This window comes from Leucoraja erinacea, chromosome 26 (assembly GCF_028641065.1).
Source record: "Leucoraja erinacea ecotype New England chromosome 26, Leri_hhj_1, whole genome shotgun sequence".
In the NCBI taxonomy this organism is placed as follows: domain Eukaryota; kingdom Metazoa; phylum Chordata; class Chondrichthyes; order Rajiformes; family Rajidae; genus Leucoraja; species Leucoraja erinaceus.
Window position 1 is genome coordinate 17049681 of NC_073402.1, and position 15780 is coordinate 17065460.

Consider the following 15780-nt stretch of genomic DNA (forward strand, 5'->3'; position numbering starts at 1 on the left):
CTGTTATATTTCAATATGATTTAACCATTGGCTCCAACTAATGATTTTGTATAATGAATAATGGGGATTGCATAACATTTTTAAAACGAGGATAATCTTTTTTAATTTGTGTAGGACCTTACAAAGTTCTTTGTAAACTTTTTGTTTTTTTGCAACATTTTAAGTGTAGTCTGCTTTAAAAATAACTAGACACTGTGGCAGAGCGCTCGAGCTGCTTCCTCATAGCGCCAGAGACCCGGATTTGATCCTGACTACGGATGTTGACTTTTGGAGTTTGTACATTCTCCCCGTGACAGCGTGGGTTTTCCCTGGGTACTCCGGTTTCCTCCCACACGCCAAAGACGTACAAGTTTCTAGGTTAATTGGTTTGGTGTAATTGTAAATTGTCCCTAGTGTGTGTAGAATAGTGTTATTGTGCGGGACTCAGTGGGGTGAAGGGCCTGTTTCCGCGCTGTATCTCTAAAATGAAAACAATAAAAAAAACAATGTGCACTCGGTAAACCTACACAAACATCAATATGATCATGACCAGATGTTTTTATTAGTTATGCTAATGGTGAGATAAATAACCACCCTCTGATGGGGACAGATCACCTAGTGTTTGATTTTTGCATCTTTCCCTCGGGGACCAAGCAGGAGCTCCATTTTCTGCCTTGTCCAACAGATGGCGCCTTAGTGAAGACCATTCTCAGTACTGCACTGCGGTCGGTTGGTGTCAGCCGAAATGTTGGTACTTGTACTTTAGACCATGTTCTTGTGACGTGCTGCACCATTGCTCAAGTATAAAGCGGTTTTTTGTTCCTAGATTAAACCATTTTCTGATTCGGTCTCAAACTATTTGGCTGACCTTGGATTTCTCAATAGGTTTAAACAACTCCTGGAGTAAAAATTATCCTGCATTTCTACTTACTGACATCAATTAAAGCGATTTCATTTTTTTTGTTGAATCACCTTTTTGAAGATTTCCCATGGTTTGTCCTGAATCTTCTATACAATTTATATAACCATGCAATAGTTTAATCCCACGCTAGACTAGATATAGGTCTTAATTTTTTTTTTAATTCTTTGAATTGATGCATAATTGTAATTTTTTTAATCTACATGTGACTTGCAACAGGAGTTATTGCCTTGCCCTCTTCAATGAAATGATGTCACGTTGAATTGCATTCTTGAATAACCACTGTCATAGTGGTGAAGTTGCTGCTAAACTGCAGTTAGGATTGAGATTTCAGCATTTTAAATGATCAACAGTGAAAGTTTGGGGACTTATGTTCAAGTTCGAATGGTGTGTAATCTAGAGGTGAATGTTCTCCTGCAACCTTTGCCTTAGCTGTTCTTGGGAGCTGTTGCCAGAGACCTTTTTTGTCAAGTTGCTGATGTGAATTTCTATAATCATGCCCTGCAGTCACAGTGCTCCAACACTAGAAGGAGGAGAATTTGAAGACCATGGGTCAGGTGCTGATCAAGTAGTCACACATCACAGTAACAGGCAGTGGCGGACTGGCCAGGGTGTCAGCTTGCCTGATGGCAAGTGGGCCCCGGATGAAGTGATAGCAAGTGATGGCAAGTGGGCCCCTGTTAAATTATAGCATTGTAGTTGTGGGTGGGCCCCCTTTGTCTCCTGGCAACCAATATTTTTAGACCCAGTCCACTACTGGTAACAGGCCCACCTGCCCAACTCGTCCAAGATGCCCCATATAAGCTACCCACATTTTCATGGATTTGGCCCATATCCCTCTAAAGCTTTTCTATCCATGTACCTGGAGTTCTGGAGTTTAGAAGGTCGAGAGGGGATCTTATTGAAACATGTAAGATTGTTAAGGGCTTGGGCATGCTAGAGGCAGGAAACATGTTCCCGCTATAACCATATAACCATATAACAATTACAGCACGGAAACAGGCCATCTCGGCCCTTCTAGTCTGTGCCGAACACGTATTCTCCCCTAGTCCCATATACCTGCGCTCAGACCATAACCCTCCATTCATATAACCATCTGGACTACCCCAACCGATGTTGGTAGTCCAGAACCAGGGGCCACAGTTTAAGAATAAGGAGTATGCCATTTAGAACGGAGACGGGGAAACACTTTTTCTCACAGAGAGTGGCGAGTCTGTGGAATTCTCTGCCTCAGAGGGCGGTGGATGCTATCAAGAGAGAGCTAGATAGGGCTCTTAAAAATAGCGGAGTCAGGGGATATGGGGAGAAGGCAGGAACGGGGGTACTGATTGGGAATGATCAGCCATGAGCACATTGAATGGCAGTGCTGGCACAAAGGGCCAAATGGCCTACTACTGCACCTATTGTCTACCTGTCCCAATGTCTTTTAAATAAGCATTGTGTTACATTTCTAGAACTTTATAGTGTGGAGGTTCTTTAGATAGCCAGAAGGTGAAATTACATTTTATTCCAATAGTCAGACTCAATAGTGGTTTTAAAGGTGTTTAATTTGGCATCAGTAATGCCAGTCATTATGCAAGATTTATGTAATGTGTTATTTATTCTGGATGTTCACCAAGTTTTGTTGTATCAACATTAATCTGAAAATTGTTAATGATAAGGAACATTGCAATGGAGATACAGGAGCCTGCACATACTGGAAACAGAAGCACAAAACAAAAGGCTGGAGGAAATCAGTGTATTATGCAGCACCTATGGAGGCAATGGGATAATTGACATTACTGATTTAATTACTGACATTTCCTCAGATTTAAAATAGGTTTGTATCCTTATACAATGAAAGTTGGAGAACATCCGGAATAAATAACATATTACATAAATCTTTCATAATGACTAGCATTACCAATGCCAAATTAAACACCGTTAACAAAACTATGGAGTCTGGTTATTTGAATAGAATTTCATATTGTGTTTTCAAGCACAGAGCCTTTGAATTACAGCTGGGATATTGCTAAGTCAGAGCACTTATCAATTTCTTGATGTCAAAGGAATTGGCAAGCTGGCTCAATTTGTGTTAATGGGGAACCTCGTAAAAAGTTAGGAAGGACAATTCAGTTGGCACATCTAGCTGAAGACGATTGGAAACTGGTTTATTGTATACATTACTTTGCAAGAAATGCTTGTTGATAACCTTCCTCTGGGTAATAAATGAAACTAGTTTTGATTGACAATTTAAGTTGTTTTCCATGAACAAGTTTGTGACATATTTGCATTTCCAGTAATAATTTAAATGTGAGCTATTTTCAATTTTGATGATATTTGAACTCTTCATCCTCACTCGTTGTATTTTAATCTGGAAAAGTGTTTTAAAGTTAAGCTGAACACATTTCAGTTATTCTGCCTTCTTGGCCGTCCTTCTACTTCTAATATCCACTTTTACCTATTTAAGAAAAATCTTGTACCCTTTGGATTGCCTTTCTTCATTTGTTTTGAGTACATTGAAGGATGCTTAATTAGTTTTCACTTAATTTTATTTCAATTATTCTGCTTATATACTCATCATGAAATTGCAGATCTGTTCACCTATTGATGGTTAATTTATTTCTGACTATTTGTCTCATGAGCCAGGAAAAAACAAATTCATTTAATATCATGTTCATCATCTAAAACATAAAGTTCTCATCTATAATCGTACTTAAATAGCTGTGCAGCACATTTTCTTTAGCAGTCAACATGACTTACCTCTGCAGTTCAATAAAGTTACAGTCGAAATTCCTTGAGGAAACACTTTATCACACCTCTGCTTGGATCCATATTCTTTAGTGAAACAAATGACAAAAGATTAATTAAACTGTTTATTAAACTTGTCCACTGATAAGGGAGGGTCTCTCTAAATGGAGTCTTAAACAGTTGTTCAAAAGCAAATAGAAATATACTCTTGGATTGTAATTGTATCTTGAGAAATGTGGCTCAAAATGTGTTGACAAATGTAAATTAGATTTAGTTTACGTTTCTCAAATGGAATGTGCAAAGCTAAGCAAGGGGTCAGGATTGATCAGTACATACCACCTACTCTTTCTCCCTGTCACCACTGGGCCCACCCTACCAATCTATCCATTGACCCTGTGGAGAATGGACTTTAATAGATACGCCAACAATTACATTATATTACTGCATCTCCAGGTCTAACAGTGGATATTTTTAAGACAGAGATCGATAGATTCTTGATTAGTACAGGTGCCAGATGTAATGGGGGGGAAGGCAGGAGAATGGGGTTAAGAGGGAGAGATAGATCAGCCATGATTGAATGGCGGAGTAGACTTGATGGGTCGAATGGCCCAATTCTACTCCTATCACTTATGACCTTATGACTAACAACAAAATCCCAAAAATATACATAAGGAAAATTCTGGTTTGATATCTTGGCAAATTTGGTGGTATGCATTAATAGTCAAGTTGACAAATATTGAAAGTTTGTTCTGGGTAGTTGAGAAGCTGAGATCACTGTTGATCAGCTATGATTTTATTGAATGTTGGAGCAGGCTTGGGGATGAGTGTCAAGCTGCTCTGAATCTGTATGCTCTTGTATGTTTGTAGCAGTGTTGTAATATTCGTAAATGAACAGTTGGATGGAAAGAAAGTACAATTTCATACGGCATAATATGAAAAAAATTAAGGTGGTACACTTTGGTACAAATAAATAGAAATGCAGAGTTTAATGAAACAATGCTCAGAGTGACCTGTGTGACCTTGTACAAGGTACAGTATGTGCAGGTACAACCAATTAAAAGTTAAATGGTGTGCGGGCCTTTATTCTTGTACACTGATCCTCTTATAATAGAGGCACCTTGCTGTCCTTCTGCAGCTCTATATTTATGTAAATATCTGGCCTCCCTACCAAGGAAGGGATACTTGTGACAGAGGGAATGCAATGAAGGTTCACTAGACTGAGTCATGTGAATACAGGCTTGTTGTTTGTGGAGAAATTGGACACATTGGACCTGTCTCCAATTGAAATTAGAAAAATGAAGGGTGAATGATTTGAAACATGCGACATTCTTATAGGGCTCGACAAGGACAATATGTTTTTCTGGCTGCGATGCCTAGAATCTCGAGTCACAGTCTCAAAATCCGAGTTTTGCCATGTGAGGCAGGAGAAGAAATTTCTGCAGCAAGTGAGCTATGACTGGAATTCTCTATCCAAGCAGTCTGCGGAGGCTTAGTTGCTGAATGAATATATTGAAGATAGAGATAAATAAATTGTTGGATATTAATGAGATGTAGAATTTGTGGGTTTAGTACTCAATAACAATCTGACCTATCACCTATTTTATCGTTGAAGTGAATAACTGAAAGCAAGCATGTTTTATATTAGAGTAGAAATGAGATTCATTTCAGTAAGGAAGTTGAGAATGCTTTTAAATACACGACCTAACTTACAGCTTCTATCGAGAACAATTTAATGGAGTACAGTTTACATTTTTAAAGGCTCTCCATCAGCCAATTGTCAGTTAGTTTTAACAACCAAACTGGTTACAAAGCAACACAACTATTTAACTACAAAACTAACCCTTAACTGCAGCAGAATCCTATTTCTTTCAAGTAAGTTTTTATTTTCTGACATTCATTTGGTATGTCTATGACTGCATCAGTTTTCTCAATTTGTTGGTAAGCTATATTTTTGTGACTCAATCGGGCAGGAATATACAGCAAAAGCTTATTTCTAATGTAAGGCCATGGTTTGAGCTGGTGGCTGACTTTAGCTGGTAGAAAGCAGAGGATTTAGTTCCCGTAATCGTGGGTTCGGGCAAAATTGGCAAGACCTCGTCTTACTATTAAACATTGACCTTGCTGTTACTGCTCGCATATGGATGATGCACAGTGAGCTTTAGAGGTAGTTGAAATTGAACCCCATGATAGGCAAAGTAATTGCCTCAACTATTTTTTCCACGGGTATTTTGCTGGCTGCGAGAGAGCCGACCATTGCAGATCTATGAATTGCACTTCTCAAAAATATCAGTAATCAGAGTGATTGAAATATACCAAAACTTCATTTGTTATTCTATAATAAAGTTACTTTATCTCCTTTATTTTAGGTACGGAAACATATAAATGATCTTTATGAAGATCTACGAGAAGGACATAACTTGATCTCCCTCCTGGAAGTCCTCTCTGGGGTGACTCTAGTAAGTACTATTTGCATTGAGTACATTGCATATTTCTTTATATAAACTTTGATTAAATACTTCCAACAATTTTACAGCAGGAGAATGTGTTATTACACTGTGTTACACTGTATTGTATTACACTGAAGCCATGCGATTGCCTCGTATGATTATTATTATTATGGTTATTGACAGAATGCACTCGTGAAGACCATTTTTCTCTATTTAAAAAAAAATGTATTTACAATTCAACAATAATTTATTTTTAAAATTGCAGTGGAAAGGAATTCTGTTTTTCACAACAAACATTACTTTAACTACCTGCATCATGTTTCACCTTGTGTTTTCTGCTGATGGTGAGTGCTTGAAAATCATGAGATGGTTTAATGTTTTTTAGATATTCAGCCTAAAATTAGTTTGGATTGAATAAAACATGGCAGAGAGTAGATATGAACCATCTGGATAATCCAATGTGTTTTCAGAACATTGCAGTCTTCTCTTGAAACACTGAACAGGATTTAATTGTTAATGCACAGTGGTGACATCTAGTGGATGAGAACCAGCGCTCCTCTGATAATAATGCACTTTAACATTTTAAGGGAAAAGAACAAAGATCGACTGAGTAAAAGTTCTAAATTGAGATGTCCTGTTTTAGCAAAAGTGTACTGGGAACAACTTCTTGAAGATAAGGAGTCTGAGGAAGGATCCCAACCCAAAACATCCACTTCCTGACTCACTGAGTTACTCCAGCACTTCTTGTCTTAGGAGATAAATCAGGATCAGGACATTGAGACATTCTGGAAGAAGATAATGATCCAGATCCGATATGTACCCAATAAAAGACATGTAGGAAGTTCCAAATCTAAATCCCCAAGCAGTCTTAAGAATATGTGAAGTAAAAATCATGCAATGGAGAGCTCGAGGCCGTAATATATGAGGAGTATACATGGAAATTAGGTGCAGGAGTAGGCCATTCGGCCTTTCGAGCCTGCACCGCCATTCAATATGATCATGGCTGATCATCCAACTCAGTATCCCGTACCTGCCTTCTCTCCATACTCTCTGATCCCCTTAGCCACAAGGGCCACATCTAACTCCCTCTTAAATATAGCCAATGAACTGGCCTCAACTACCCTCTGTGGCAGAGAGTTCCAGAGATTCACCACTCTCTGTGTGAAAAAAGTTCTTCTCATCTCGGTTTTAAAGGATTTCCCCCTAATCCTTAAGCTGTGACCCCTTGTCCTGGACTTCCCTAACATCGGGAACAATCTTCCTGCATCTAGCCTGTCCAACCCCTTAAGAATTTTGTAAGAATTTTGTAAGTTTCTATAAGAAACTATACAAAATTCTATACAAAATCCCGGAATGTAATTAGATGTAATTAGAAATAAATTATGGTAGCAAAGAATAGGGCATATAAAAAATATTGGTGGGAAAAAATAGAGAAATGATAGGGGAGTTATTCGGTTCTACCTTGAGATTGGGTCTCATCGATTTCTACATTTTTAAAATAAGGATATGAGGGGATAGATCCTACTCATGTATTTCTAAATAAAAACTGTAAAAATGACCTTTATGCAAAGGGGAAAAAAAAGTTTTTTTTTTTTCTAAATTAATATATTGCATCTGGCTTCATGGAGAAATGGATGATACAGATATTAACATTGGGGAGGAAGCAATGTGCATGCATAGAAAGTACATTAAGGGGATCTGCATCTTGAAAGCTCAATTCATAACATCTCAGACAAAAGAAAGAGCTGATCTGAAAAGAAGCAAGGAATGGAATAATTAAGGCACTGGCTGTCATATTCCAATACACTTTACCAGAGTCATTGTGATAAAGGACTGGAAAATAATCGAGCTAACATTTTAAAGGAGGAGGAAAGATAGATTAATATTGGATAATTCAGCATCTAAAGAGACATGCGATTAATGGGGCACAATCAATGAGCACTTATTGAGGGACGATCTTATCTGACCCACAATTACATATTTTGAGGATGGAATAATGAGGGTTAATAAGGGTAGCTTTTTTTTTTAACAAGACATTTGATAAAGTCTTAAAGGGCAGATTGATCTGGATCATAGTACAAGAGATGCAAATAACTAATAAAATAAACAGTAAAATAATAAGCACTGTAGCGGGAATTGGGGAGTGCAGGTAAATAGATCCCAGAAGATGGCAGGTGGTCACAAATGCTGGAGAAACTCAGCAGGTGAGGCAGCATCTATGGACCGAAGGAATAGGCGACGTTTCGGGTCGAGACCCTTCTTCAGAAGATGGCAGGATTGGTAGGTTGTAATTAAGTAGACATCGGGAAAATCATTGACTGAAACTTAGAATACAAGCGCTGGGATATTTTGATTGAAAGATACAGCATAGAAACAGGCTCGTTGGCTTAATGAGTCGATGCCGGCTTTCGATCACTTGTTCTCTCCTGTTATCCTACTTTCCCATGTCATGTTAGAACTACAGTGAAGAAATGACTGGAGTATTGTGTTGTAATGGCCACTGCTCTCTAGAAAGATGTAATAGCTCTAGAGAGACTGCAGAGGATATTTGCATGGATGTCAGTGGGAGAATAACAGTTATGAAGACAGATTAATTAGGCAATGCTAGTTTTACTTCAGATTTAGATGAAGAAAATTGATTGCCACATTTTGATTCATATGAGACCCAGACAAAGTTAACAGGAAGGACCCATTTCTCTCGGCAAAAGGTTGATAACTAGGGATTACTTAAACTAATTGGTGAAAAGATTAGTGAAGAAAGTAGTGGAGTCTTGAAATGGTGATGAAGACAGAAATACTTATCAGATTTAAAAGGAGGTCCAGATGCATGATCGCAACCCAGAATATCGATCACCCCTTTGCTTCTACAGATGTGGCTTCATCCACTGAGTTCTTCCAGCAGTTTACTTTTGGTCCACTTAAAATGTCTATGGATGAACTGGGAAGTAGAACAAACCTAAATATCCAGCATGGGCCAGGCTGGGCCAAATAGTCATTTCGTGTTCTAATAAATACTTTATTGATCCCCTCAGGGAAATTCAGATATCCAGAAGCCCCCAACCAACAAACCCACAGATTCAAAACGAACGCAGACAGAAAATACATGGAATACATTGTGGACACTACCTGAGAGCAATAAATACTTAAAAAGACCAATAATTAACAATTAAAAATTAAAACTTGCAAAAATGCATCCCCCTACAGCCTAGCGGTCCGAATTATAAAATCTAATGGCTGCAGGGGTGAAGGATCTCCTGAACCGCTCCGTTCTACAGGGCAGGGAGAGGAACTGGTTGTTGTTTCGAGTGCTCTTTTGACTCTCCGGAATTACATGGAGGGGATGCCTGGGGATTTTCAGGATGACCTGCACCTTGTGCCTCATACGCCTCTCAAGCACATCCATCCCAGAGTCTACTCTCCCCTCCAGCACTGAGCTAGCTCGTTTAACCAGTTTGACCAGCTTCTTGTTCTATAGAAGAACCATGAATTAATGTAATCTATGAATTGACTATCACAGGCAGCAATAGGTCAGGTAGCAATAGAGAAGAATTGACTTATCCCAGTCGCAAATGGGAGACTCTACTGAGACAGTGACTCCAAATTTCCCATTCCTCTCCAGGGGAACCATCCTTTGTAGCATCTATCCAATCAAGCTTCATCAGGATCTTAAAATATTTCCATTAGATCACTTCTCCTCCTCATAAACACCAGTGTCAATTTACTTCATATTTCCATAAGTAGGTTATCTTAGTCTTACCTGTAATCAATTGCGTAAACTTTCTCTTGCATTTCTTCCAGAGAGATTGAAACAGAGATTGAAGAAACTTCTTCATACATCTTCTTTCTCCTGCACTTGAAACCTTAACTATGTTTCTCTTTCCACAGTGGCTGCCTGATCTGAGTATTTCCAGCATTTTCTGTTTTTTTTCCTTCAGATTTTCAGCATTTACAGCAATTACCAATTGTACATATTCAACTTTATAAATAAATGATACGCATTGCTACAATAAAGACAAACCATTTGGATCTGTGACAGCCTTTCAAAACATCAAGATTTTCCAAAGTGCTCCCCAACCAATCAAATATTCTATTATCGGCACAAAAAGCTCGAGTAACTCAGCGGGACAGGCAGCATCTCTGGAGAGAAGGAATGGGTAACGTTTCGGGTCGAGACCCTTCTTCAGACTGGAGTCTCAACCTGAAATGTCACCCATTCCTTCTCTCTAGAGATGCTGCCTGTCCCACTAATTTACTCCTGCTTTTTGTGTCTATGGTTTAAACCAGCATCTGCAGTTCCTTCTTACAAATATTCTATTATGTTGTGCTTTCTCTCAGCATAAATAGAAAATTAGAAATTAATACGTGCTACTCACAAATCTATTGAACATACTAGTTGTTAAATGCTTCAAGATATCTTGAGGTTAAAAAGAAATGCTCCATGTAAGTGCATTTTCCTTTTCTCTTTCTAAAAGTGAAAACTGTAATCTATTTTTCATTGTCATCATATGATGGCACTAATACTACTTAAATGTATCTTCATATTCCTTTTCAAGTCCAGCATATGTATTTGATAAAATGAAAAAAGTTTTTTTTTTTTTGCAGCTTCATGGATATTCTGAAATGCTCAACCTCTTTCTCGTGGTTTGTCAAGTGCAAATGGTAGAAGTTTCTTGGAAAAGTTAAAATTGTGTCTCCAATGAACGTCTGCCATTCTTAAAGCATTCTCTTCACTGGCCATATCAAAAGCATCTGTATCTGAAGCTTGTCTGTATTTACTGAGTGAGGCATTCAAGCACTTGGAACCATAAAACATTACCAATTTAAATAAAGCCCTGGATTATAAATTGACCCTGTATTCTTTGACTGCCTCTCGAGGACAACATTTGCTGATAGATTTTATTCACTCGCAGGGCCTTTGAATGATTTTTATTCATTTCATTTAATCTTTTGCTTTTATTTCACCTTTACTTTTTCATTTCCTCCTCATTTTTCTCCTGCCATTCTCTATTTGCTTCATGGTGATTAGCATAAGGAGCAGTTTGTCACGAAGAATTTGCGCTTGGCCAGGCCGCCATCCTGCGTCTCTGAACGCTACCAAGAGGAGGCGGATGATGTTGAGGGGGTAGGTGCCACAAAACACAAAAGGCAATGCAATCAATACTGTATCACTCCTAGGTAATCCATATTGTTTATTAATCCATGGTTTTTTTTAAATAAATGTGAGCGTATTTTGATTACCCAGAACTTTATACAAGATAGACTTATTACTGGGATTTGTTCTGCAGTAAGAATCTGAAGAAGGGTCCCAACCCAAAACTTTACCTATCCTTGTTCTCCAGAAATGCTGCCTGACCTGACCAATGCTTCATGCTATAGCTGGAACCACTTGCTCTTTATCCAGGCTTCCAGTGGTCATGTTTTTATTAGGAGAGTATCCATTTTGTTCCTGAGAAGAGGTAATCTATCTCAACACAGTCATGACTCCTCTAAATGGAGTGTAAGGGGGAAGAAAGAGTAGATTTGTGAATCTAAATTGTTGTGATGGGATTCTATCTTTAAAACACAGCCTCGAGGTTTGTAACATAATTAATATTTGGAATCTGATACTTTAACCCCTTGCGTATCCTTGGTAATGTTATTATATATAATATTATAACAGAGCCCAGGCAATTGTTACATAATTGAAATAGCCATTGATATTTGATATTCATATTTAATATTTTATGGAAGTTAATTCAGAACCCAAAGCATATGCAGCCACTGAATAATGAGGAAATGCACAGGAATAAACCTGTCACAAGTTGGTTTTGAGACTGGCATGAAATTAGTATTGATTCAGTTATACAAATATATTTCTGTGGATTATCCAGTATTGATACAGTAATCTTGTGGCAACAATACGCATGAAGACAGCACAACTAATTCTAGTCTTTCCTTCATAACATTCTTTCATTTATCGTTTGTTCCTTCATTTATCATTTTGAGCATTTGGGGTTAATTAATTCCATCATTCATGTCATTGTAAATATAGTCTGGATTAAATAACATGCACAGAGTGGATTGCAGATCATGTTATTTTTGTTTAAACATAAAATAAGGCTGTCCAATTACTGTGTAATACATTCTTTAAAAGGAACAATCCCAAATAATTTCCCCATTAAATTTACTCTGATTTAATTCTAATCAATGGAAGATTTGATGACCGTTTACCATGTTTTCAGCTGTGTGCCTTGGTAGGCACAATGAAGGGAACAACACGGCTCGGAAAAGGTTTTTCTGTGTGCTGCCTGGGAATTTGGCACTGATTTCAATGATGCTATTAACCCAGTGTTTGCTGAGACGTGAACTAACATTGCACATGTCTTTTTTAACAAAGAAAGTTCTCTTCCTAATTACTTGCTTATTAATAACCAGAAGCTGTTGTGAGGAATGAAGTGGTAAGTTGGCATGAAACAAATATTGCCAGTGTTTGATGCAAGATGTATATTTTGCTGCACTCCATGTTTTGGGATATATGTTTTACATGTACATTGCCAAAGTAGTGGTTACAAGTCAGTCATACTTCAATTTATAAACTTCTTAATCTTGTATATTCTTACATTTCATAATACATATTGGTTGGCAATCTGTACATTATACAAAATAATGTGAAGATAAACTGTACCTTGCCAAACAGTGCAAGTTTTGGTATGCCAGATTTCTGGTATGCAGTCTTCTTGTCTAATTACAATAGAATGATTTAAAAACATTTGCTGTCCTTTTGATACTGATTGATGTAAGGTACAGAAAGATATCAGTGAACTAGTAGATGGGTGCAATAGTGACAAATGGAATTCAGTCTGGGGATGTGGCTAATGGGTTTGGGGGAGGCAAACAAGGTTGAATTTTTGCATGACTAATATTGTTAAACTTCCACATATTAAATGTTGTATTGTAATCCCAATGTCTACATAATCCCAATTAGAAAAATCATAGGATGGGGACTGAGTTAAGAAAGACCCATTTTATCAAATGGAATCTCCTGGCAACATTGATTTTACACATTTTTCCCCTTTATTTTGAAAGTTATTTTCTGCTGTATTTTAAAAGCAATTTGCACTTTATTAAATGTCTCTACAAAGTCGCAATATAACCAAGTCACCTTCCCCGCGGTCAGTGTAGTGAGATCGCAGACAATGTCTGCTGGGGAATTAGTGCAACAAACTTTCATTCTGCCAACCCTCCATAATAAAATAGCACAGTGCTTTGAGCCAAACCCCAGGGCATGTTTATCCTTCAGAGAACAAGAGATTTATGTCTGTGCACACTGCAGACATATAAGGAAATAAAAGTTTACATCCCATTGGATATGTTTTTTTAACGTGTCATTTGGAATATGTATTATCCAATATTGTAAGGCATTCTTAATTATGAGCATCCATTTGGCACTGAGGGTTTATAAACTTTTATCATTAGTTGACTGCATATAATGTAAAACAACGATTATATTTGAGATATTAAGTCTAAAATGCTACGTGAAGAATCATTTACATCCTATTAATATCATTTAATTTGAAAATTGATGGAGGTCTTCTTTACCACACTAAGTTTTATCCTGAAAAATGAAAATGTACAACAACTTTGATGAGAAGAGATATCATGTGAAAATACAACGCTTCAGCATTGTTTCAGGATTTGCAGCATCCTCCACTGAATATATTGCAGGACTTGAGTTTGATTGTCAGGAAGTGTGGTTGAAGCTTTAGGTTGGAAAACCAGTGGAGCTCTAGGTTGAGAGGGAAATCATGGTTGAATTGGAAGCTAGTGAAGGAATTAAATGACTATTGGGCTCCAGGGTGGCCACCTGCTGATGGCTAGATTGCAAGGCCAAATTGGAGAAAAATATGCATAGAGGATTGCCTGTGTACCTTTTTTTCAATATAATACAGTCGCCGTGTATTCACTATTAAGGAGCTACATCTACCATCCGGTCCCGACACTGTCTCACGCTGTTAAAATAAAACTTAGGGCTAAATTTATTGAACATATTTTGGGATGAGCAAAAGACTGACACTGTGACCTATTTTGTGATGTTGTCTTCTACACATAATGATAATTGTTACAAAACATGTGTTAACCTGAATAATGGGAGTGGGGGTCGATAAAATTGACAGAAAGGAAGTATTCTGGCTTGTATTAATCAAAACCCAAAGCAATTTTTAAATTTGTGTTAAAGTTAAAAGGTGCCATTAATCTTTCTCTGTTCTTTGTAGCCTCGTGAGAAAGGACGCATGCGATTTCACAGGTTGCAAAATGTACAGATTGCACTTGACTATTTAAAGCAACGGCAGGTAGGTAATTTTAGGTGTACAGGCCCAATAATTATGTAATTAGATTATCAGTCCTGAGGTACATTCAAATTCCAGCTGGAACGGTGTTAAACAATTTACAAATTATAAGATTTTTATTTTGCTGCTCACAGCCCTTCTCATGTGCTGTCTGTGTGGAGTTTGCATGCTCTTCCTGTGACTGCATGGATTTCTTCTTGGTGCTCCAGTTTCCTATCACATCCCAAAGATGTGCAAGTGTGTAGGTTAATTGACTTTCATAAATTGCCCCTGATGTGTAAGGTGTGCATGTGTAAATGAGATAATCAAGAACTTGTGTGAATGGATGAGTAGTTCACATGGACTTGGTTAGCTGAAAGGTCTGTTTCCATGCTGCATCTCTAAACTAAAGAGTTTGAATCTGTTACATACCATCCTAATTTAGACAACTCCTTGTTAGAACATACAGAACATAGTACAGCAAAGGAACAGGCCCTTTGGCCCACCATATTTGTGATGAACAGGATGCCAGGTTAAAGTCATCTCCTCTGCCTGCATGTAATCCATATCTCTCCATTCCTTTCATATCCATGCCTATATCTGGAGGCCTCTTAGATTCCTTTATTGTATCTGCCTCCACCACCTCCCCTGGCAGCTTGTTCCAGTACCTATCATTCTCTGTGTTTAAAAAAAAAAACTTGTCTTGCACATTTCTAAACTTTGCCCCTCTCACCATGAAGCTATGGCCTCTGTCTTTGACAGTAAACGATTCAATGATACATTATTGTCACATGTACCTAGGTACAGTGAAATTCTTTGTTTTTGCATACAAAGCACAAAAGGTCGCCACAGTCCTGGTACTGACAAAGTTACAAAATTACTCCATGGAGTCACGTTGGTCCCTTTTTGTTCTTGGTTGCTGTCAGCGGCGTGGCCCGACTGCCTCATTCAGCTAATACTCATTCACAGTATCATTGTCACTACCACATTAGCGGCAATCAGAGCCTGGCTCATAGCTCAAACAAACCTATTTTCTATACTGAGCACCACCAATGTTAGTTCATCATTTTTGTCTGTTAGATTTGTCTTTGAAAACAATCCCCATCAATCATCTTGGACACCTCTTCAAAAATTCTCAAATTGGGAAGAGAGTTTCTCACATAGAGAACCATGCTGTCCATCCCCAATCAGTCTGTGTAGATGCTGGTGGATCCCGAATCTGAGAATCCCCTTCAAAACCTTGCCCGCTACTGATGTAAGGCTTGCTGTAGCTCCCAGGCCTTTCTTCAATATGTCATAAATAGAGGCAAATATTAGCCACGTGCCAAATACAATTTCTACTATAAACATGCCTAGGCAATGACCACTTCCTGCAAGAGAAGGTGTAAATGTCTATCCT

At 38.0% G+C, this 15780-nt stretch overlaps 1 protein-coding gene across 1 annotated transcript in view; it reads left to right on the top strand.

The window, feature by feature from the left end:
- Nucleotides 1–15780, top strand: part of LOC129709575 (microtubule-actin cross-linking factor 1-like) — a 335842-nt gene that overhangs the window by 143117 nt on the left and 176945 nt on the right. The window contains exons 3-4 of the mRNA XM_055656025.1: nt 5995–6084; nt 14328–14405. Coding sequence (XP_055512000.1) covers nt 5995–6084; nt 14328–14405 — 168 coding nt within the window. The remainder of the gene's footprint in view (nt 1–5994; nt 6085–14327; nt 14406–15780) is intronic.